Raw genomic sequence first — 25,784 nt, 5'->3', positions numbered from 1 at the left:
ATGCCCGTCGGGCTGGAGTGTGGGGAGGGGCAGACACAGACAGTCATGGGAGGCAGCCAATGAGAGGAAAAGGAGTGAGAGTGACACAGGCTGCAGCCAATCAGGCTGAACTAGCTGTGTCTGTGCAGAAACTCCCCCCGCCCCAGCCTGCACTGCAACTTCTCTTTTGCGGCTGTTTACTGGCTGCGTACTAAGGAGCTGGGGACATGAGGATTAATCTCTGCAATAAAAAAGTAAGATTGATTTTAACCATTTCAGCCGCCCGGACATGATGACCACGTCCAGGCGGCTGCTCTGCCGCGCTTCGGCGCACTCTCCGTGCGCAATTGCGAACGCGACCCCGTGCTGTTCCCCGGTAGCCCTGGGATCAGTGAACGGGAACATGGTTCCCAATCACCGATCCATGTCCCCAGCAGAAAATTCGAAGCGCTCTTACTAGAGGCTTCAGTCTTTCTGCAAAAAAAAAAAGTTTTCCCTGTCCTTGTGCTTCCGGTTAGCGAAAAGCACAAGGAGAAAAAAAAAACCTCAAGGTGGCCATCTTGTGGCCAAATAGTTAAACTACGTCTACATATTTTTTACATTACAATTTACACATACAATAACATTAAAAATTAACTGTTTATTTCCCACACCAAAATATTACCCAAATAAAATAAAAAAAACAAATCGTTACCTAAGGGTCTGAACTTTTTAAATATGCATGTGAAGGGGGTATACTATGAACATTTTTTTTATTATAAGCTTGTAAATAGTGATGGACGCAAAACGGAAAAAATGCACCTTTATTTCCAAATAAAATATTGGCGCCATACATTGTGATAGGGACAACATTTAAATGGTGTCATAACCGAGACAAACGGGATAAAAAAATAGATAGGTTTTAATTATGGTAGCATGGATTATTTTAAAGCTATAATGGACGAAAACTGAGAAATCATGAATTTTTTCCATTTTTTTCTTATTAATCCTGTTAAAATGCATTTATAAAAATATTATTCTTAGCAAAATGTACCACCCAAAGAAAGCCTAATTAGTTGTGGAAAAAAACAAAATATAGATCAATAAATTGTGATAAAGTTATTAGCAAATTAACGGGAGGTGAAAATTGCTCTGATGCATAAGGTGAAAAATCTCTGCGGGCTGAAATGGTTAAAGTTATGCATTGCCTTTTTAGCATTCCTTTTATATAAGCAACAGAAATAGAGAATTGATTTTGTTTTTCATGCCTAACAGTTACTCTTTGACGTACATGCAATCTTGCAATCAAGCACACGCCTCCGGACCAGAACATGCGTAGTGTGTGACTTAGCTCACCTACGGACTTTATCGGGGCCTACAGCGGATGCAGGAAGAGGACCAGGAGGACAGTGAGGGACCTACAAGAATACAGGGGCTTTTGCCTTAGGTATCCTTTAAACACGTAGACAACATAAAGAGCTTTAATTAGTGCATCTTTGTTTGGTATATTTCAGTGGTTGGTACAATGATCCCTCCAGCGGTTACATTACAAGGAGTATCAGTTTGGCTAATGGCGGGGGTGATCTCGCAGTGCTGGGGTTGTGTGTCAAATGATATCTGCGGATAGGAAGACACTTCTTTAGTTACCTCTTCTGTAAGCTCTCCCTGTTGTCATCGCTTCTACCGCTGCTCTTCCCTCGCTCCAGACAGCGCTCGATACAAGTCTACAATACAAAAATCACACCTTCATAAGACACTGCGATGTGAAGGAGAGCTCCACAATGTACTTAAAGTGAATGTTTACCGTTTAAAAAAAGAAAAAAAAGTCAGATACTCACCTAAGGAGAGGGAAGGCTCGGTCCTAATGAGCCTTCCCCCTCCTCTCCTGGTGCCCGGTCCCGCGCAGGATCCCCCGTGGCAGTATTCGACCAGTTCGGTCAAATACTGCCACTTCCGCATGCCGAAGGGAGCTTTCGGAAGGCTTCGGGAGCACTCGGACTCCCGAGGACGGGCTCGCTCCATACTACGCATGTGCGAGCGCCCTCTATGACGCGATCGCGTGTACGTAGTATGGAGCGGCCCGTCTTCGGAAGCCCGAGTTCTCCCGAAGACCTCCGAAGTCCCTGCGGCGGCGGACGCGAACGAGGGAGCCAGCGCAGCACCGAGGGCACCGGGAGGAGAGGGAAGGCTCATTAGGACCGAGCCTTCCCTCTCCTTAAGTATCTGACTTTTTCTTTTTTTAAACGGTACCCATTGGCTTTAATGAAAATCCTGCCTTAAAATTAAAAGAACATGAAACCACATACAATTGAGAAGTTTATTTTCAGGTTAAGTGGACTCTGAGCAAAAAAAAAACAAAACAAAAAAACAAAAACAAAACTGGTACTTACCTGAGGTTTTCTCCAGCCCACTGTAGGCTGCCAGGTCCCCCAGTGTCCTCCTGACTCCGCTCCTGCTGGCGACTTTCAGACTGAGGGTCGGCAGTACTCTTCCTGGACTGGGATGTTCCGCGTCATCACGTCAGCAGGCGTGACAGTCCTGTGCATGCGCGGTCCAGAATAAAAGAAAAAACGCAAAAAAAACCACGCACATGTGCAGGACTACCACGCGGGTCGGCGTGATAACGCAGGGCCTGTCCTATCCAGGAAGAGTACTGCCAACCCTCAGCCCGAAAGTCGCCGCTAATGAAGCTGCCAGCGGGACCGGAGAGGAGCCAGGAGGAGGCCGGGGGACCTCGCAGCCTAAAGTGGGCTGGGGAAAGCCCACTTTTTTTTTTTTTTTGACTGCTCAGAAGTCCCTTTAAGTTGTTTTTTTTTACTATATGTAGTGATATATTATTATTAATATAGCACCAACATCTATAAAAAAATAAAGTAAAAAATTATTCAGCATACCCACTTTTACGTTAAATACGCTCCCACTGAGACTTAACCTAGGCTGTTTATTATACTGAATTCTCCCCCATTCTGGGATACCAGAGATATTTTCTACTGCTTTAGAATTCTCAATAAAAAAAACCCCCAAAAAACATTCCGCAGAGATCACCTGGCAATGCTAAACACTGGGGGGGCTGAAGGAGGCACAAACGACTGGCGGTCCCATCAGTCATCTTAATATTGAATGCCGTTATCGCCATCAAACCCGATTAAGCTCTTGCGACCATGATTTTCAGCCATTCCCGATCGATCAATTCGACCGAAATGTTGATCGAGCGGCCATGTTGCAGCACCAATTGTCTTCCAATTTGACTTGGAAGGTCGATCGGTCCGTAATATCGACTGCAGCATAAGTAGGGCAGCACGGTGGCACAGTGGTTAGCGCTCTCGCCTTGCAGCGCTGGGTCCCCGGTTAGAATCCCAGCCAGGTCAATTTGTATGTTCTCCCTGCGTCGGTGTGGGTTTCCTCCCACATTCCCAAAACATTATTTAGTATTTATATAGCGCCGACATCTTCCGCAGCGCTGTACAGAGTATAAATTGTCTTGTCACTAACTGTCCCTCAGAGGAGCTCACAATCTAATCCCTACCACAGTCATATGTCTAGTGTAGTGTATATATCGTAGTCTAGGGCCGATTTTGGGGGAAGCCAATTAACTTATCTGTATGTTTTTAGGGATGTGGGAGGAAACCGGAGTACCCAGAGGAAGCCCACACAGACACAGGGAGAACATACAAACTCCTTGCACATGTTGACCTGGCTGGGATATGAACCAGGGACCCAGCGTTGCAAGGCGAGAGCACTAACCACTACGCCACCGTGCTGCCCGATATACAGATAGGTTAATTGGCTTCCCCCTAAATTGGCCCTAGATTACAATAAATACACGATACATAGACATATAACTACAGTAGGGACTAGATTGTGAGCCCCTCTGAGGGACAGTTAGTGACAAGACAATATTCTCTGTACAGCGCTGCGTAATATGTCGGCGCTATATAAATACTAAATAATAATAAGTAGCGGTCACCATACTTCTCCTGAAACAAGCATTAGCGTTGTGGAATCCCTCACAAACAATGCTACACTGACTGAGGTACGAAACCTGGAAAACCAGCCGGCAGTGGTTACCATGGCACCCCTGTAACTAACTGGTCAGAGCAGGTGACAGCGGCATTCCTACCTCATTATCACAATCAAAGAAAAGCACAAAGGACACGTCCGCTTTCCCGTCCATTGTCTTGTCCCAGCCCTGCAGGTTGTCCTCGTTTCTGGGGAAACCGTCTATGAGGAACTTGTTCTTGTCTGCGTGGGCCGCCATGGTCTGATCCATTGCCTGCAAACAGAGAGCATCATCACAGTAACAGTAACAGCCCCTCATTTATAGGAAGGTGAACGCCTCAACCGGATAAAATCTGGTATTACACAGAAGCTTTTCTTTTAATTGGCACATTCAGTAAAGAGCGATGAGCTGGCACAATTGCCACTTCAGTGTGGTCGCTATTTTTGCCACAACCTCCAGTTTATGGTTCTTTGATGGTACTTTAGAGTCTATCGCCATGCTTATAAAGTGGCAGTAAGACCACATCATCGCTTCCTAATGGGACCCTCTGGGTAGGGCCGCTTCTCTCATGAAGCAAGGTGAAACATTTGCATCAGGCACAGAGCTTACAGGGATAGCATGTTTGTACTGTGTATACAGTAACAGCATGCAGTCAGAGTAGGAGGAGAAGCGAGAGGAGAGCGAGGTGAAGAGGTCATTATTGGGGAAAAGCAGCTTGTTGTGCTGTGTGAGGAGTCTAACAGTGAGTGAGGAGGGGGAGGCAGGGGAGCAGCAGTGTTTCGTTTAACTTGCACAGCAGCAGCGAGGAGGTGGCACTGCTGTCCTGACTGAGGAAGAATGGAGTAGCTGAGGGTGAGCAGTCTGTCACAGACTCACAGTCAGCCAGTGTGCTATTGTGTTGAGCTGCAGCATGTCATGTGAGAACATTAAATGAAGCAGAGCAAATTACCGAGTGATGTGCGATCATTCCAAATTGGGGTTGGGGGGGGGGGGCGCATCCTCTCAAGTTTGCCTCAGGCAGCAAAAAGTCTATAACCGGCCCTGGCTCTGGGATCAATAATCTTATAGTGTTCCTGCATCAGTTCCTACTTGCAGGTCGGTTCAATGCGGAGTGGACTGTCCCAAGGGGGGGTGGGGGATTTGATAATTTTAACCACTTAAGGACCACAGTGGTAAACTCCCCTAAAGACCAGGCCAATTTTACTAAAATGGCCACTGCAGCTTTAAGGCCAAGCTGCAGGGGCGCACAACTCAGCACAAAAGGGATTCCCCCCTCCTTTTCTCCCCACCAACAGAGCTCTCTGTTGGTGGGGTCTGATCGACCCAACAGTTGTTATTTTTTTTAAACAAACATTCATTTTTGTATTCTTTATTATTTATTTTATTTTATAACAAACCCCTCCCCCAGGTGGCCAACCCTGGCGATCAGCTGTCATGGGCCTCTGCCTATGAGAGCCGATCGCTGTCCAGTGCCCCCGGGGGACAGCTGTGTCACGTGGCTGTCCCCAGTACTGATTGCATCGCTGTACTAGTGAAAAAAACTGCGGTTTCGCCGTCTAACAGTCTCCCGAGTGGAGACTGAAGGCGGGGTGGAGCTCCGCCCCTCAAACAAGAGATGCGCGCACAGCCTGCACGCGATCTTCTGCAGTAGCCGGCCCCAGGACCTGATGCCAATTAGCGTTAGGCGGTCCTGAGGCTGCTGCCACTGCCAACTACATTGGCGTGGGGCAATCGCAAGGTACTTAAAGTGGACTGGAACTCTTGTACAGGACAGAAGAAACGCACAGAGAAATCCAGCCTGTATGTATTTAGAGAGTTTAGCCTGTCTAATTCCTCCTCATCTGTGACAAATCACAAGTTGTAAATTGATCTCTCAACTGTGTCAGCACAGGAATTCGGCAGCCTGGGCAGACACAGCTAATATGTAAACACAGGATGTTAACCCTTTGTCTGCTTCCACGAAAGCAGGAAGTAGACACCACAGATTTACAGTTATGTAAGCTGTAACAAAAAGTTTTTTTTCTTTAAAAGTTATTATGCTGTTGCTTATCTTTTAGAGCAGAGATGAAGTTCTGAGTTCCGGTCCACTTTAAAGTGGACCTAAACTCAGAATTTTCTCTCTGCTCTAAAAGATGCATGATAGCCTTTATAGACAAAAACATTTCTTTATTGCAATTTACTGAATTCTTAAAGAGACTCTGTAACCAAAAAAAGTTCCCCTGGTGGGTCCTCACCTCTGGAGGGGGAAGCCTCAGGGTCCCAATGAGGCTTCCCCCACCCTGTAGCTGCAGACAGTCCAGCGCTGGCTCCCCGAAGTGTCCGGCGATCCTCCCTCGACAAGCGCTGATTTATTTACCTTTCCTGGCTCCAGCGGGGGCGATGTTGCGGCAAACCGTACGAAGATAGGCGGAAATACCCGATCTCTGTTGGGTTCGCTCTGCTACACAGGCGCAGGAGACTTGCGCCTGCGCAGTACAGCGGGCCGACAGCAATAGGGTATTTCCGCCTATCTCCGGGCGGATACTGCGCCTGCGCTGGAAAATATTTACATACCTGCTGTTCGGAGGGGCACAGCAAGACCGGAGGAAGCCTCGATCGGATCCAGAGGCTCCCCCTAGTACCCCCCGGGGGAACTTTTTGAAGTTACAGGTTTTCTTTACAAAAAAAAAAACAACAACTAAAGTTTACAAGTTGATTACCCTTTGCAGGGAGCAATGGAAGTGTTAAGTCTCAGTGTTTACTGTATGGGGAGAGATCCATGGCAGAGCTCCTGCAGTCTATTCACAGCTGCTGATAAAAACTAATTAGACACTTTGATCTGGCTAAACAAACACAGGAACACAGAGCAGTGGATTTCTTCAGCAACTGAATGTGGAATAGACTTTTGTGTGCTCTGCAAGAGTTCAGGTCCACTTTTAATGGCAATATTTCATAAGGTCAATAGTAAAATAAATTGAACACCACAAATAAATACTTTTAAGTAAAAAAAAACCCCAACAGATACAACAAAAACCGCTAAAAATAAACAGAAAGGAAGCAACATGCCCGCTAATGCAAGCAATGTACAGTGCAGAGAGGTGACCAAATAAGGACACTGGGTGACCTGGATGATCCGGACAAAGTCTCACTATCTGGCATCCAGCAGTCAGTATAAAGGGCAGGAATCTTATCACACTAGCTGGGATGTATGAAGTCAGCAGACAGTGAAAACGTTGTTGTATAACAGCCAGAGTCCTCGCACACAGGAGGTGCATACACACGCACATTTAACATTGCCAGTGGCATCCACATACTGTACAGAGAGCAAGTAGTCGTGTAACAACCAGAGCCTCACAGCAATCTTCCCCTGCAGACATGGGAGGTGCATACACACGTACAATTAACATTGCCAGTAGACAAGACATAACGTTTATATTGTGCATTTCTCCTGGCGGACTCAAAGCACCAGAGATGCGGCCACCAGGAGGCGCTGGCTTCCGGAAGATGGTATAAGCGTGGAAACCATATGCTCACCCTCAGTGCCGCTTATTGCTTTCCTTCACTGTTTAAAAAAATAAAAAGTGAGATACTTACCTCAGTAAGGAGAAGCCTCAGGATGGTCCAGAGGTTTCCCTGCTCTCCCTGCGGCCCTCCTACGCTGTGCTGGGACTGATGAGTGAAGCTGCACTGTGCAGAGCAGAGCTCGCGCCTGCGCAATAGCACAGAGCCTCAAGTGCACAGATTGTTTTTTTCTCTGTGCATGAGCGACTTGATGCTACTGCACAGGTGCAAACCCACTGACCCCTACACAGCATGGCCACATTCATGCACAGAGGGGAGCGCAGCCGTGAAGATACAAGGGTCCCAGCTGGCAGCAGAGGGGTCTCAGAGGATTGTGATAACACTTCTGGATCATCCAGCAGCTTCCCCCTACTGACGGGAGCATATACCCTTTTATTTTAAACATTACAGGTTTACTTTAACCACCTGGGCGTTACAGATGAGCTGAGCTTGTCCTGTAACGCTGCGGTGGATTGCTCAGGCCCTGGTAGCCCTTTTTTTTTTTTATACACGCAGCTAGCACTTTGCTAGCTGCATGTCTTACCCGCTCGCCGCCAATCCGCCGCTACCCACCGCGAAAGAGGCCCCCCCCCCCCCCCACAGACCCCTTGTGCAGCCTGGCCAATCACCGCCAGGCTGCACTATGGGGTGGATCGGGACTCCCTGTGACGTCACGGCGTCGATGACGCCATCCGTTCGTCGCCATGGCGACGGGGGAAGCCTTGTAGGAAACCCCGTTCAGAATGGGATTTCCTGATAGGTAATCACGCCGGCAGAGATCAGAAGGGTGGGAGGGAGAGCAGGGAGGGGGGAACCATGTAGCTAGCGATAGGCTAGCTACATGAAAAAAAAGAAAACAAATTAGGTTAAAAAAAAACCTCCCGCAGCCGTGCACCGCATGAAATCAAAACGCCAGGGAGGTTAAAGTGCATCCGAGATAAACTTTTACTCATTGCATAATTGTGTTCCTTTCCTATAGTTTATAGGGCATTCCTCAAGCCAAATACTGTTTTGTTTTAATACTCTAATTCCCTATAAACTATACAAGCCTCGCCCACAGCTTTTCACAGTGCCTTGGCACTCCATGTAGCAAGGGTTTATGGGAGCTCAGTCTGGGCAGGAGGAGGAGGGGGGACTGAATTTACACACAGAGAAGCTGATAGCATCTCCAGCCCTCAGCCTGTGACAATGTGACAAACAGAACATGGCTGCCCTCATTGTATCACAGGAATAAATAATCATAAAATGTTGAAGCTGTTTGCAGCTGGATTTGCTGTGTAAACTATCTAAAGTTTAGATGAGATATATAGACAAGTTACTGGTTATAGTTCGTTTTTCATCTCGGATCCGCTTTAAAAAAGGAGCCCGAGGTATGAGACCTATTAAGGCTGCCATATTTATTACCTTTTAAACAATACCAGTTGCCTGGCAGCCCTGCTGGTCTATTGCTGCAGTGGTGTCTAAATCGCACACCTGAAACAAGTATGCACCTAATCTTGTCAGATATCTGATCTGCATGCTTGCTCAGAGTGTATGGCTTAAAGGACAACTGTAACCAGAGGAATATGGAGGCTGTCATATTTATTTCCTTTTAAACAATACTAGTTGCCTGGCAGCCCTGCTGATCTATTTGGCTGCAGAAGTGTCTGAATCACACCAGAAACAAGCATGCATCTAATCATGTCAGTTCTGACAATGTCAAAAACATCTGATCTGCTGCATGCTTGTTCAGGGTCTATAGCCATAGGTGTTAGAGGCAGAGGATCAGCAGGACAGCCAGGCAACTGGTATTGTTTAAAAGGAAATACATTTAACAGCCTTCATAGCCCTCTCATTACAGATGTCCTTTAAAGTATTAGAGGCAGAGGGTCAACAGGACAGCCAGGTAATGTGCATTTAAAGTGAACCTCCAGAATAAAAATCTACTCAGCAGAACTGAAGGCTTGGTGGTTCTTTAACAGTTTCACAGCATCAGAACTTTGTTTTTCTTACCCAAGTCTCATTTTTTGCTGCACAGAAGAAAACTGCATTTTCCCCTGATGCTGTGCAAAGCATGATGGGATTTCTGATGTTGTTGTTCTCCTGTTTTTGCTAATTTTGGTGCTAATTTTTTTATTTTTTTTTCAAATTTAGAATTTGAGATTTGAAGCCTGGCGCGCACAGCTGGGAGGGGTGATCAGGACAGAGGACAGTTGGAACTGTGTCTCATCTCTCATGCTCCCTGTCACCTACTTTCAACCAAAAAGATGGCTGCCCCATGAAATCACAAACATGCGCCTGTTCTTTTAAAACAGGGTGGGTAAGAGATTATATTACCCATCTATTTTAATTAACATAACTAATGTAACTTAATGACAGTAAACATATCAGCCTCCATATCCCTGTCACCTCAGGTTTCCTTTAAGTGCCCCAGCGTACTAGATGTCCAAGTGACATCATCGGACATTTGTACACAGGCTACACAGGACAGGATCTGCAGGCAGCACAGTAACGTGTACGGAGTATAGAAGAAATGTGTCAGTAATGTACACAAAGCACGACGGGTCCAATAACACTGAGGTGAACTAGTCTCCGTACCGCTGAGATGTGCCCAGCCTGGGTTATGTGAATAAGGTGTTGATGAAGTAATCACAAACAATTACAACACGCAGCATGCAAACAAGCCCTGGCAGCAGCAGGATGCAGATATCCTGGAGCAGCCATTCACAGGACAAAGCCGGCTATTACAGCGGCGGCTCCACAATCCTGCCGGCCGGGATGCTGTATGGAGTCCATTTGTGATGCGCAAGCGCTGCATAGGGATACCATTGTACACAGCGCCGGCGATCAGCAAAGCATCCCACTGTGAATGGGCCCTAACGGGTCAAATTAACCTCCCTGGCTGTATCATTCCTTCTGATTTTAGGGTCTAAAAGCGCAGTGTTCTCCCCAGAAAATTTTTCCAGCCGGGTGGCATGAAAAAGTAGCCGGGTGGGGCGAGATGAGAATGCAGGGCCGGTGCTTCTGTGAGCAACTCTGCTTACAGCATAGCAGGAGGTGATGCGATGACAGCCGGGTGGTCACCAGAACTAGCCGGGTGAAGCACCCGGCTAAAAGAGCCTGGGGAGAACACTGCAGCGGTAGAATTTTTTCATGAGAGAGTCTGCAGCACCCCCATCGCTTACTCACCTCCCTTGCCTCCAGTTTTCCCTCCGTCCTCCGGGTGGTGCTGTAAGTTTATAGTGAGATTGCTGCCTGTCGTCATGACAACAGACGACAATCTCACACCAGGGGGAAGCAGAGCCTCGGAGGAGAGGAAATAGAATGGCGGCCGATGTCGGGATCCCCCGGGAGGCGAGTTGAAACGCCCGGCTACGCCGAGAGTAGGTCGGGGTTACCGCCAAGGAGGTAAACCCTATAGAAGCAGTGAGGGTAGCTTCATAAACATTTAATCAAATAGGGGTCAGCACACACAGCAGCCTTGCTATTAGCACAAACATACTCTAAAGCCAGGCACACTAGATGACACTGGGTCAGGGCGGCCAATAAAGGCAACTAAGCGCCTGGAATAATCCCTTGAAAAAATAAAACTCCCCATAAAAGGGCGAACACGCTGAATCCAGCACTGGAGACTTGCACTATAGCAGAGCACAGGGAGTAACTTCAGCGCTATCAGAAGACGGAGCTGAAGTTGCTTTTAAAACAATAATTATTTCATTCCCCCACTATCCATGTGGACCTGGAGGGGGAATAGTAATTAACACGTCCGGGACTTGTGCAGAAGCAGGATCAGCCATATACCGGTTGTATCCTGCGCCTAAGTCTACCGGCGCCGTTATCTCCTGTACACTAAAAGGAGGTTCGTAATGAACTATCCTTTGTGGGGGGTTGTGAGCTTCGGAATCCTCACCGTCGACCTCTGTCAATCACCAGATCAATAACAAGCCTCATTACCAACCTAACAGGTGCTTCTCCTCTGCCCCCTCCCCCAATCGTATGGGATTCGCCATCTTGCAGGAAGTTGCCACATTTTTAAGTTCCTGGTGAAGTTGTGTAGCAGGGCTGTGGGGTGAGAACAAAAATCAACCAACTCCAACAGGTCACTTTATGAAACCACCAACTCCGACTTCAGGTACCCAAAATTGTTCCGAGTCAGACTCCTCGACTTTACAGCCCTGGTTGCGTGCGAGCCGCACAATGCAGCATGGGAGTTGTAGTCCGTGGATGTGAGTACAGAGGTCGACTTCATCTACCAGCATGCATTGTGGTGGGCGCAAGTGCAACTTTGTGGGTAACTTGAAAAGGTGGCAGCTGTGAATTCTCCCTGGAAGATGGCGGATCCCATACAGATAAGAGGCCAGTGGAGCACCCTCTGTAGGTAAGTAGTGATGCGCAGTGTTCTCCCCAGGCTCTTTTAGCTGGGTGCTCCACCCGGCTAGTTTTGATGAGCACCCGGCTGTCATCGTCTCACCTCCTCCTATACTGTAAGCAGAGTTGCGCACAGATGCACCAGCCCTGCATTCTCTCTTATCTCCCCACCTGGCTACTTTTTCATGCCACCCGGCTGGAAAAAAATTTCTGGTGAGAACACTGATGTGCGTTATTGATCCGCTGATTGAAAAAGGTCGACAGTGAGGATTCCGATGGGTTGTCAATGGAAAGCATAGAAAAAAAGGTGTATAAATATGTATAATGGACTTTTCATTGTTCTAGTGAAAGGCAAGCAGAGCCCCTTCGAGCTGCCGTCACATAATGCTGGGATAATGTCATTAGGCTGTGCTCAGGAATACCATCATTAGGCCATGCCCAGGAAACGTTACTCCTCCGTGCCTGGAACAAGCTGCTCAGAAATCTCCTTACCCTCTTCAGCAGACTGATGGTAATCTCCACTGGCACAATCTTCCCTTCTGTGATGTAAGATTCGATCAGCTCTCCGTATTCAGAGCCCGGCCTCTTCCTCTCGTCCCGCAGCAAATCCCCAGCCGAGAGATGCGTGTAGCCGTATTTCTAAAAGAGAGGAAGCAGGAAGTGCTGTTACGGGCGGCAGAAAACAGGCAAACATACACAATAAAAAGGGAAATTCAGGGTCTGCTCAGAAGGGTCTAATAAAAACCAAGACACTTTCTTCCCTGGAAAAATGTATGTTATCCAGCCACATGAAAAATGCAGCAAAATCCTGCATAGACTGAATCCTGCACAATCACTCTTCTCCCTCCCATACGATGACCTGTACTGTCTACTCTCCTGAGTTCATATACCGGACAGCATTAGTCATCAGAGGGGAGGGGTTGAGTAGTGATCACATGGGGCTCAGCAAGTTAGGCTGCAGATTTGACTACTTAATAGCATCACTGCACTTTTCACATGGCTGGATCAAGGCACATACACACGTCGGATTTTTTTAAACGACGGTTCGTTTGGACGTCCCGTCGTTCAGTCGTCCGGACGTCAAATCGGGCGTGTGTACAGTCCGTCATTCAGGTGATAATACTGGTCTTGAGCGATCCGCCTGGTGGACCAGTCTTATCACCTGAACGACGGACTGTACACACGCCCGATTTGACGTCCGGACGACTGAACGACGGGACGTTCAAACGACCCGCCGTTTAAAAAAATCCGACCTGTGTATGGGCCTTAAGAAGGAAGAAATGATATTCAGGGTAAAGCCTTGTACACACACTAAATTGTTCTCAACTGAGTAATGCTGGGCATACACAGTGCAATTCTGCGCCGGAATCGAGCTGGTGGCTCGATGCCGGCGCGGCCCCGGCTCGTCCGCTCGGATCGATTCCCGCTCGTCCCTGTGGGCAGTTCCTTATCAGCCACTCGTTTCTGCCATTGTCCGCCCGGGGTGATCGGACAGGTTGAATATTATTAATCGAGCCATCAGCGGCTCGATTGATAACAACTATCGCGCCGTGTATGCCCAGCATTAGCTAAGAGGTGTACCAGGGCTGTGGAGTTGGCCCAAAAATCATCCGACTCCAATTCCTCAGTTTATGATTCCACTGACACAAGACTCCTCTACATTGCATAGAACAATCTTGTTCAGTGAAAGTACAGTATGTAACATAAAAGGCATCACTGCAAAAGCTTAGGAGTATTAAAGGGGACCTTAAAAGGAAACCCGAGTTGAGAGGGATACAAAAATGACTCGCACTCCAGCCAAAGCGTAAATGCAAAAAGTTTGTATTCAATTGCCAATAAATACAGCTGAACATATAAAAAAGGATCACAGATAATAGCCTGCTTAGCAAACATCACAGAAAGTGAACAATACATCAGTACATCACAAGGAGTCAATTGTAAATAAGGGCAGACATGTATGCGCATTGTTCAGACAGCAAACATTGTTAACGCAGCAAACAAAGTAATGAGCCATACAAATGAAGTGGCAACACTACACTGATTGAATTAGTGCTCTTGTCTAAATTAGGGTGTGCAAACCTTTTTTGTAAATAGGTATATGGAGGCTGCCATATTTCCTTTTAAGTAATACCAGTTGCCTGGCTGTCCTTCTGACCCTCTGCCTCTAATACTTTTAGCTATGGACCCTGAACAAGCATGCAGCAGATCAGGTACTCTGACACAGGTTTTACTGGATTAGTCATATGCTTGTTCCAGGGACTCTGACACTACTTATGCCAGAATATCAACAAGGCTGCCAGGCAACTGGCATTGTTTACAAGAAAATAAATATGGCAGCCTCCACATCCCTCTCACCTCTGGTCCCCTTTAACTGTAAAAAATAAAGAGTTTCACTTAACTGGGATTTCTACCAGCCCCCTGCAGGCGCCCTGTGCTTGCGCCAGTCCACCATGATCCTCCGTTCTCCCGCCACCAGCTAGTTTCGTTTTCACCGACTCGGGAGTCGGCGGGCCACTTAGAAACGAAACTAGCTGGCGGCGGTGGAAGAAAGGATTGTGGAGGACCGGCGCGGGCACAGGACGGCTGCAGGGGGCTGGTAGAAAGAAACCCCAGGTAAGTGAAACTTAGAGCTTGGCTGGACGACTTACCGGGGCCAGCTGTGGAAGAACTGGCTGAGGAGGACTGAGGATGATGAGGGATCGATCTGGCCAGAAGGGGCAGGAGGAAGCCCCAGGTATGTATATTTTGCTTATAAATCCTGATCTCAGACACTATATATATATATATATATATATATATATATATATATATATATATATATATATATATATATATATATATATATATATATATATATATATATATATATATATATATATATATATATATATATATATATATATATATACATACATACATACATACATACATACATACATACATACATACATACATACATACACACACACACACACACACAATACACACACACTGAAAATAAAATTGCTTTGCAAAATCGCAATCTCTATGTGCTAAGCGATTGTGTTTTGTAGCGGGAACTAGGCCTAACAGACCACCCTGCAACTACGTATTGGTCTGAGATATCTATGCGCTTTGAATCCCATGGGAGAAGAGCATATTACACATCGTATTGTACTGTATCCACGCAGGAAATCTCACAAAACACGTATGGTAAATATTCGCGTACACACAAGCAGAAACATTCTGAAAGGCTGAAAACATCTACAATGTCTAATTCTCAAACTGTAAGAAAAGTGCAGAAGGCTTGTGGGGCTGTAAAGTATGTCAGGCTCTGCCACAACATGCAGACCTCTATATATAGCCCATACATCTGGCCCTCTGCAGCTCAAAGCAAGGAAAACACAGCTGGAAGGGCCTACTTCCTTCGTGAAGGACTCTACAGGAACCAGCAGCCCCTTGTTCTGTACAGTGATAACACACATGGGAGTCCACAGCTAGACATCTGCTGTATGTCACAGGTGGAGAAACAGAGACGGTCACACCAATCTAGCAACCATCACAGAACTAACACGAGACAGAAGGACTATGGCTGGGAGACTCCAGCATGATTAGATGGTAGGTTCAAATGTGCTTTAAACCCAGAAAAAAATGAGATGTGTAAATTAGCCAGAATTAGGCTCCGCCCTAAAGCGCACCGGACATTTACGGCTATGACGCGGCGAGTGCCTAATTTGGGCAGTTGAGTTTGGTTATCATATGCAGGGCTGTGGAGTCAGAGTCATTTTTGGGTACCTGGAGTCAGATGTTTCATAAACTGAGGAGTTGGAATTGGATAATCTTTGTACCGACTCCGTAGCCTGGATCATATGGTTGAACTCTGGCAATCATGCAGTAGGTGTACCGATCGGCATCAGGGATCGGTACCTGCTTTTCCCGTCGTTTGTGCAAACGACGCGCATGCTCCCGTCATCTCTTATTTCAGGATTGGCTAAGCATGGTGCTTCAGTGCCGAACGCTTCTCTGCTCATTTGCGGCACTGCTGAAAGCCTGTGTAAACCAAGCCTTAAGGTGGCCATACACTCGTTAGATTAGCATCAGATAGATCATTAGATATTTCTGATCTATCTGATGTGTTTAAGAACATTTTTTACTAGGAACAGATTTCCAATAGATTTCAGTATGAAATCTATTGAAAATCGATCTGATGGCATTTTTTGCCATCAGATTTCCATTAGGTCCAATGCAAATTGATAAGCAATCTCATCAGATCGACCTATATTTTCCAGCACGTCAGATCGAAAATGGCCGCAAATCGATCGGCCGCTAATCGGCTCAGCGTATGGGCCCTTTAGGCATAAGAAGGGTGTTTGTTACTGTTACATGTAGGAAGGTGGGCGGAGGTAATGTAAAGGTGGCCATACGCTGATAGATTTGCAGCAGATTCGACCATCAGATAGATTTCTGTCAGATGCCTGTCAGGTCGAATCTGACAGGAATCTATCTAATGTGTGCATTCCACTAGGAACAGATTTCCAATAGATTTCAGAATGAAATCGTTCGATCGACGATCGATCATCAATTTGCGGCTGATCGATCAATTTGATGGATGGCTGAAATCAATCAGTGTATAGGCCCCTTAAATGTTAGGCGTAGGCAGGTTGAGGGTAGACCCGAACAATTTTAGGTAAAAAGATTGAATTCAACGATTTCTGTCAGAAATTGAGATTTCGATTTGAGTCATGATTTTTGATACACCACAATGGATTAGCACGTCGATGGTGAGTATAAGTGGCCCCAGTATAGGTAGCCAAGTATAGGTGCTCCCAGTATAGTTTAGCTGGCTTTAGGTGCCTCAGTATAGGTAGCTAGGTATAGGTGCCCTAGTATAGGTAAGCCAGCTATAAGTGCACCCGGTTGAGGGAGGTTAATTTCAGCAGAACGCAATGGCCGTTAAGGTAAGTGCCTGTTTTAAATATTGGGAGGTTGGAGCGGACGGCTCCCCTCGGCGCTGGCCACGCTTGGGGGGGGGGGGGGTCGCCTGCGCCACCCAGCCTCCCCTCCGGGGTGCTGCTGTGGTTCCCAGGCGGTGAGAGTGCCTGGGACCCCGCGGTCCCCCGGTTGTATGGGGGCATTGGGAAGCCTCCCTGTGGCGCTCCTGGATAGTGCTATTGCAGCATGAACTAATTCCCGCAGGGCGACCACATTGCGGTATTCGTTTTTTGACCCTGCATAGTGTGGCGTGCAAAAGCAAATGCATATTTGCATGAGCATGCAAAAGCAAATGCATATTTGCATGAGCATTGCCTCATGAATAGCCAATTGAGCCAGATTTGCAGAGCCAGACTTGCTAGGGTTAGAGCACACATACATTTTCCTCAGGTAAGTATAATTTCAGGCATAGGTGGGGGTGGTTAGGTGTAGGTGAGGAGGTATTGTTAGAAGATGGGGAAGTTAATGTTATGAAGCAACGGCAATAGCGGCACGCAAACTGCTGACACTAAGCAGTTCTTTGAATGGCGATATTCAGCTATTGGTTACACCAGGTAGCTCTTTTAACAGATAAACAGAGCTGGAAATTGGGGTCAGAACACACCGGCCCACATGCAAATCACTTTTTCTCCTAGGTGAGATTTTCACCTTGTAAATAAAATTCACTAAGGCTGCTTTCACAGTGGGACGTTACAGGCGCACGTTAGAGCAGCCTGTAACGCAGCCCAACTCACAGTAATGAAAAACCAATGAGCTGTTCACAGTGCCCACGTTGCGTTACATTGTAACGCTGGACGTTTATCGAAGGTGCAGCATGCTGTGCGTTATACGCGGTTTTAGCCGCATTAGACTGTTTGCACATGCTCAGTAATGTGTGTTTTTTTTACATTTTTTCGTGCAGGAGTGGAGGAGGGGAGAGTCCGCTATTGTGGCCAGCCACATGGCTAATTAATATTCACTGCACTGCAGTGTTTACTTCCTGGAGCGGCCGCTTATTTGCTGGCGGGACCACGTGATGCGGAGTGTTCCGATCACGTGGTCTCCACAATCTTTTGCCGCATGCGCCGTTTTCATCCGATAGTATGCGTCAAAAAGTATGCATCCCGGACGCATCAAGAGATGCATAACGCGGCTCTATATAACGTCCAACTTCAAAGCTCACATGCATTGCGTTAGGGGCACGTTATGCGACCTTAATGTTGTATCTAACGCAACGTCTTAGTGGGAAAGAGCCCTAAAGCTAGAATAATTTTGGCTGGACATTTTCACCTATTTTTTGCAATTTCTTTACAAAGTTCTGAAAGGTTATTTTAACAGAAGATCACAAATTGAAAAAGGACCACACTACTTGTGACATGTTGTATACTAAGGGGGAGGGGGGGGTGCAGCTATATAGTAATTATTATTATTATTTATTGTATTTATAAAGCGCCAACATATTACGCAGCGCTGGACAATAAATAGGGATACATACATTGCAACAAGGGGTGACAGACAGAGAGGTAGCAAACGGTTATACAACATAGCACAAGGTTATACATGCAATCAGGGTATAAAATGCGGTTTACAGAGATCCGGCAAAACAAGTACGAGTTAGGCCACATACACACATCAGACTATAGTCTTTGGAAAATCACAGACCAATCTTACCCCCTTCCATGTAGTATGAGAGCCATACCTTCACAGTCTATTCTATGGAGCTGAACTCCCCATCAGACAGAAATCTTTGCAAGATGCTGCACACAAACATTCTGTAGACACTCAAAAGATCAGTATCTGCAAAAGATCTGTTCCTGCCAAAGATCCGTTCCTGCAAAATGCATTCATAGTCTATGAGATCTGCAGATCATCATACACACATGATTTAACTGACATTCATCTGCAGATCAGATCCACCAGGATGGATTTTCAGATCTGCAGATGATTGTCTGATCTGCAGATGAATGTCAGTTAAACAAGGTGTGTATGATGATCTGCAGATCTCATAGACTATCATTGCAATTTGCAGGAATGGATTTTTGGCAGGAACAGATCTTTTGCAGATACTGATCTTTTGTGTCTGTACAGCATCTGTGTGTGCAGCATCTTGCAAAGATTTATGTCTGATGAGGAGTTCAGCTCCATAGAAAAGACTGTGTAGGTATGGCTCTCATACTACATGAAGGGTGGTAAGATTGGTCTGTGATCTTTCATTTTCCAAAGACTATGGTCTGATGTGTGTATGAGCCTTTAGTCCATGAGAAAGGTGTAATTGCCGGGGTAGTAAAATTAAGAAGGACACCAGGGTTTCCATGCTGACAGCAGCTATAGGGTGTGCACACATGATATATTTCTGGTCACCCGCAGGCAGTTTGGCTAATCAGTGATTACAAGAAATGAGCTTCCATGATCTGTACTGTTTAATGATCCCTAAATAACCCTACAAAAGTAAATGAAAAAAATCTCGGAAAAAAAAATCAAAACCCTGCTGATCTCACTGTGATTCCAGCGCTAAATAACTGCTTTATGAGTCAGGAGGGACACACCCAACAACTGCCAGAAACATGAAGAATGTGGTCGGTGTGCTTCTCCATAACAGCATCTCACGCAGGCTGGCTGCAATCTGACAGCGTGGCAAGAAAAGCAACAGACCAGAGATGGGCAGCAAGATGCTAGGATAGTAATTTGCAAATTGCATGAAAATTTAATACAAACACCAGCCCAATAAGGCAAGCCAACTGATCTCTCCCTGATTTAGGATCACTAAGCATAAACTGAACAGACAACGTGTAACTGATCACTACTACCCAATTTGCAATCAGTGAGCACAACACACAAGACACACACAAAACTTGTATTGTTGCTTGCAGGGGTCTGTATTTGATCCTTCAAGGACCACCATTGCGAAAATCTTAAAATGTAAAATATATGTAAACACATAAATAAGATTCATATTTCTTCCAGAGTAAAATGAGCCATAAATTACTTTTCTGTGATATTGCTGTCACTTACAGTAAGTAGTAGAAATCTGACATTACCCACAGGTTTTGGACTAGTCCATCATCTCATAGGGGATTCTCAGCATGGCCTTTACCTCACTGAGGCCCAGTGCACACCGGGCGGATCCGCCGGCCGAATCCGCCTGAAAATCCGCATGGCTAATGTATCTCTATGGGCTGGTGCACACCGGCGGTTTGAGGTTTTTAGCAAGCCGCAAACGTGTCTCTTGCTGCACGTTTGCAGTTTGCTTAAAACCTCAAACCGCCGGTGTGCACCAGCCCATAGAGATACATTAGCCACGCGGATGCTGAGGCGGATGCGGCCGGCGGATCTCATACAAAATCCGCTCGGTGTGCACCCGGCAAATATCGGCTCTCTGCTCCCAAAACCGCTAGCGTTTTGACTATCTGCTAGCGGTTTTGGTGTGCACTAGGCCTAATATAAATGCGAAAGTTTGGATGTTTGTTACTCAAAATCAATCAGATATGTTGGAAATAATCGATCTAACAGTAAATCTGTCAGAAAATTGCATCATGTGTACCTAGTATAAATGAAACAATAGATACTGAAACAATAGCAACGGTTTATTGCTAATTGAACTTTAAAGGAGTATTGGGGGGGGGGGGGATGAAGCGGGGAGTTGAACTTACCAGGGGCTTCTAATGGTCCCTCGCAGACATCCTGTGCCTGTGCAGCCACTCACCGATGCTCCGGCCCCGCCTCCGGTTCACTTCTGGAATTTCAGACTTTCAAGTCTGAAAACCACTGCGCCTGCGCGGCCGTGTCCTCGCTCCCGCCACCAAGACAAGAGTGTATTGCGCAGGCCCAGTAAAGTCTGCGCCTGTGCACTACGCTCCTGGTGAGGTCAGCGGGAGCGAGGACACGGCCATGCAGGCACAGTGGTTCTCTGACTTTAAAGAGAACCTGTATAAACAAAAGTGCCCCTGGGGGGTACTCCTCTCGGGAGGGGGAAGCCTCAGGGACCCAATGAGGCTCCCCCCTCTGCTGTAGCTGCAGGCAATCCAGCGCTGGCTCCCCTGAAGTGTCCGGCAATCCTCCCTCGAGAAGTCTGACAAGCGCTGATTTATTTACCTTCCCGGCTCCAGTGAGGGCGCTGTTGTGGCTTTCCTGACGGAGATAGGCGAAAATAGCCAATCTGTCGGGTCCGCTCTACTGCGCAGGTGCAGGAGACTTGCGCCTGCACAGTACAGCGGCCCGACAGCAATAGGCTATTTCCACCTATCTCCGAGGCAGAGAGCCGGTGCTGCGCCTGCCCTGGAGCCGGGAAGGTAAATATTTACTTCCTCGCTGTTCAGGGAGCTTTCTCGACGCTGTCGTGGGTCCGAGAAGGACGGGGGAAGCCTCAATAGGATCCAGAGGCTTCCCCCACCCGAGGTGAGCACCCCACTGGACGCTTTTCTTGTTACAGAGTTTCTTTAAAAGTCAGAAATTCCAGAAGTGGGCTGGAGCATTGGCGAGTGACTGTGCGGGCACAGGATGTCGGCGGGGAATCATTATAAGCCCCAGGTAAGTTCAACTCTTTTTTTCCCCCCTACAGTAGTCCTTTAATCAGTAAAGCTAATGGGTGACGGGGAAAGCTGTGAATATAATAGCAGCATGTTTAACTAGTTACTGAGATTAGGGATTGTAATCCTAGACACACACTAGTTATCTCAGGTGACGACCCAGCACGAGAACAGATGTCACCAATGTCTGAGAAAATCCACAAAAAAAAAAACAAAAAAAAAAAACTTTCTGTCCACCGAGTTGATCAAAGCATTCATATACCTGATCTACTGTACAAATATAAACAGACAAGGGCAATACAAATATTACACAGATGTTAAGCCTCATCTACACGTGCAGATGAGGCAGCGATGTGGCTTATCAATCGAGCCGCTGATGCGGCTCGATTGATAAGATCCGACAGGTCGGATCTTGCCGCCGCCGATTTCCTGCTCGTTCCCTGCGAGGGGACAATGGCAGGGAATTGAGCGGAAGATAAGCAGCACGGCGCGGGACGAGTGGGTATCGAATCCGGCGCACGCGAGCGGGGACGCGGAAGAGGCGATCCGGCGGCTAATCGAGCCGCCCGATCGCCGCCTCATCTACGCGTGTAGATGAGGCTTACCACTAGACACTTGTAGAGTACATTCTCGTACACAAATGATTAAAGTCGGCTGATAACAACCGCCTCAGTCAATAATTTAGGGTCGCGCACATCGGCTCCCGACCCCAACCTGAAAAATTTCTTCAATCCCACCACGTAACCTCACACACGCTCTGTCGTCCCTCTGCCCCCGCATAGCAACAGAATGCTTCGTCAGCTACACAGCCCAAGATGGATTTCAATCCCTGGCAGGCTACATAAATCGTGTGTACACATCTTTATACATACAATAATGACCAATCTTTCCAAATTTATCATTACAGTAAAATCTGGTTATAATAAACTATAGTTTGGGTCACCCTGAGCTGCTTGGTTACTCTGTTATAATAAATTATGATATAGTAAATCTCTGGCAATAGTAAATTCAGTCCGCAGGTACCAGCCATGCATCTGTATAAATATATTATGAATTCACATGCTTGCCAGGGGTTGCAATTTGCAAATCAAAAAGACACTTGCTTTTTCGGGCAAACCGCGGTTTTCCCTTTCCATCAGTGTTAGAATACCCAGATAGCTCATGGTGACCAGCAAAGCATGTGTAGCGGAAAACCAGAATACACGCCATGCAATTTTCACTGCAGATCCTACTCAAGCGAAAGATCAGATCGATACACAGATATGATCACACTGATCACTACAGAAGAATGCCAGCATGCACAAATAGCATTTTCTTCTATTTTCAATAATTTTTCCAATTTGACAATTTGAAAATTAATTGAGAAGAGGTTCACCAAGGAAGAGGTTGATCTTGGGCGTACGAGAGGAATTGGCGTGGGAGACTTGGGCGCAGGATACAGCCGGTATATGGCTGATCCTGCTGCTGCACAAGTCCCGGCCGTGTTAAATACTATTCCCCCTCCAGGCCGCCATGGATGGTGGGGAGTGAAATAATTCAGCTTCCAGCAATTGCTGGAGGCGAAATTATTGTGTTTTAAAAGTAACTTCAGCTCAGTCTTCTGACGGCGCTGAAGTTACTCCCTGTGCGCCGATATAGCTGTAATGCCTATTACGCAGCCATAGACTATAAAGGGAATCGGTCTATAGCGGCGCTCAGTGAGTAACATCGGCGCCGTCAGAAGACGGAGCCGAGGTTGCTTAAAAAACACAGAGCGGACCGGTGTTTGTTTGTATCAGGGCCGTGGGGTCAGAGCAATTTTGGGTACATGGGGTTGAAAGTTTTCTCAAACTGAGGAGTCGGATGATTTTGTTTACCAACTCCATAGCCCTGGTAAGTATTAGACTAAGGAGTTGGAGTCGAGAAGTCAGAGGAATTTTAGGTACCTGGAGTCGGATTTGGAGGTTTTAATTAACTGAGGAGTCGGATGATTTTTGTACCAACTCCACAGCCCTGGTTCATATGCTACTTTGATGGCGAAGCAGATTGTTTTGGTGCATGGCGTCTAAAACTAGGCGCCCCATAGAAGCAAAGGTATGCTGCGCGGGGCACGCAGGAGTAATTTGGGGCTTAGGCTTCCTGCGCACTGCATGCGATTTTGAATCGTTTTTTATATCCAATTCCGATCTTTAATCGTTATTGCATGCTGCATTTTTCTTTCGTTTTTCTGTTGATTGCATTCAGGGAAAATTGGAATTGCATATTGGAATCGCAAAACGGATTTGCAGTCTTAGACCTCCCTCCGAGTTGTGACGACTCAGGGAGTTTAGCGGCAGCAGGAAAAGCCGCCATTCAGCTCGCCCTGTGCCCAACTCGCTGACGCCATACTAATACATACGCTTTGATGGGTATATTGAAATGTTGGAACACCAGACAGGGCCGGGACAAGGTCTTCCAGCACCCAAGCCTGAGACACCAAAGTGCGCCCCTCCATCCCCCCACCCCAGCCATCACACACTGATTGCTATTAGACTAAGAGGCACCCCAGGGCCTCCAACACCCTAATCTCTAGTTATCTGGCTTGCAGTCGCTGCCATGTATCCCCTTTTCTTATTTCTCTTTGCTTCAAACACAAAAGGGGAATGATAGCTGAGTGAGTTGTGTAGCACACAAAAAGAGCGCTGTGCACCTTCCTCTTGCATGTTTTTATTCCATTTTTCAGCCAACAGCCAGCATTAATGACATTGATAAAAAGAACTGTCAAACCTGGATTTTTTTTTTTTTTTTTTGGACACACGCACGTGAACAAGCACCAGCTGGCGTGAAACGGCTGTAGTGCCGTCCACATATCCCCTGGTCACCTCTTCCCCGCTCACCTCGGCACCCCCATCGATCCAGGTTTGACAGTTCTATTTATCAATGTCATTAATGCTGGCTGTTGGCTGAAAAATGGAATAAAAACATGCAAGAGGAAGGTGCACAGCGCTCTTTTTGTGTGCTTTATAATTAAATTTGTGCTCTGCACTGTTCAAAAGTTTGCTGCACTTCTCTATGCTTGGACTGTGAGCTGACTATTGGGTGCTGCTGCACGGGTGAAGCTCATTGCAGATTCATTGGAGCTAGCTTTACACCCCCCCACCCCCCCCCCCCCCCCCCCGCTTAACCAGCTGTGTGCCAATTGTTTTTCTCTACTGAAGTGTACTATATATTGAGTGAGTTGTGTGCCCCCTCCTACACTGCGCCCTGAGGCTGGAGCCTCTCTCGCCTCTGCCCTGAAACCGAGATTTACACGGATTCATTACCATCATCTAGGGCACATTTTGAGGGGGAACCAATTAATTTCAAATTTATTTTGGGGGAATAGGAGAGGAAACCCACAAAGTTCATGCAGATAGTAACCTGGCTGACATGTGAAGCCAGAGCAGTATTGCAGCAGGCAGGCAGAATCCATGCAAGGCTATGGCAGCACTCCAGGGATGGATGGCAGTCTATGCAAGGCTATGGCAGCACTCCAGGGATGGATGTCAGTCTATGCCAGGCTATGGCAGGACTCCAGGGATGGATGAATGGCAGTCTAAGCTGCAGGATGACAATGACTGGGCGACACTCACCTCCACGATCCTCTCGCACTGAGTGCCCTTCCCGGCCCCCGGGCCGCCCAACACGAACACCACGAGCGGCTTCATCAGGGCGCAGAGCAGGGAGCTGGCGGAGAATGGCGAGGGGCGGGGCACGGAGTGGCCAGAAAGCGGAGGGAGGCGGAGCGAAGCGCACAACGCGCGGTACAGCATACGCAGCAGTGGGCGGGGAAACCCGGCTTTCCTACTGAAGTGTCACTCGACGGAAGTGACGACCCACATCCGCCAGACCGCGCCCCCTCGGCCTCTGCTCATTGGCCAACTTGGTGCATCACGGACTCTGCCGGCGCCATCTTTATTGAGGGCATGTTTCTTCTTGGTGACAGGGGTTATTTCACACAGCTGAACTGTCATTTTCAATTTCCCATTTGATTTTTAAAGGACAACGGAAGTGAGAAGAATATGGAGGCTTCCATATTTATTTCCTTTTAAAACAAGACCAGTTGCATGGCAGTCCTGCTGATCTATTTGGCTGCAGTAGTATCTGAATAATATCAGAAACAAGCACGCAGCTAATCTTGTCAGATCTGTCAATAATGTCAGAAACACCTGATCTGCTGCATGCTTGTTCAGGGTCTGTGGCTAATACTAGTATTAGAGTCAGGGCAGCCAGGCAACAGGTATTGCTTAAAAGGAAATAAATATGGCAGCCTCCATATCCTTCTCCTTAGGGCCTGTTTCCACTACATGCAGATTCTGCATGCAGAAAACTGACTCCAATGAATGCCTATGGGCCTGTTTCCACTGAAAGGCCTGGAACACACCAGAGGAGTTTTTCTGAGCGTTTTGAGTTTTTAAATCTGCTGCTAATGTTATCCTATGTGTCTGTGCACACTGGAGCAATGA

At 47.0% G+C, this 25,784-nt stretch overlaps 1 protein-coding gene and 1 long non-coding RNA gene across 2 annotated transcripts in view; one reads left to right on the top strand and one right to left on the bottom strand.

Moving 5' to 3' along the window:
- The window catches only part of CMPK1 (cytidine/uridine monophosphate kinase 1), a 37,670-nt gene extending 12,540 nt beyond the window's left edge, over positions 1 to 25,130 (bottom strand). Inside the window, exons 1-4 of the mRNA XM_068242427.1 lie at positions 24,912 to 25,130; positions 12,338 to 12,484; positions 4,079 to 4,231; positions 1,606 to 1,682 (exon numbers count right to left, since the gene is read on the bottom strand). Coding sequence (XP_068098528.1) covers positions 1,606 to 1,682; positions 4,079 to 4,231; positions 12,338 to 12,484; positions 24,912 to 25,091 — 557 coding nt within the window. The 5' untranslated portion in view covers positions 25,092 to 25,130. The remainder of the gene's footprint in view (positions 1 to 1,605; positions 1,683 to 4,078; positions 4,232 to 12,337; positions 12,485 to 24,911) is intronic.
- Positions 159 to 9,763, top strand: LOC137522382 (uncharacterized). Its single transcript, XR_011022277.1, has 3 exons — positions 159 to 233; positions 1,234 to 1,405; positions 9,632 to 9,763. It is a non-coding gene; the product is annotated as an uncharacterized lncRNA (long non-coding RNA).
- Positions 25,131 to 25,784: the final 654 nt, after the last annotated feature.

This window comes from Hyperolius riggenbachi, chromosome 6 (assembly GCF_040937935.1).
Source record: "Hyperolius riggenbachi isolate aHypRig1 chromosome 6, aHypRig1.pri, whole genome shotgun sequence".
NCBI lineage: Eukaryota > Metazoa > Chordata > Amphibia > Anura > Hyperoliidae > Hyperolius > Hyperolius riggenbachi.
Note: the sequence above shows the minus strand (reverse complement) of the source record. Positions and strands in the feature narration are given on the sequence as shown.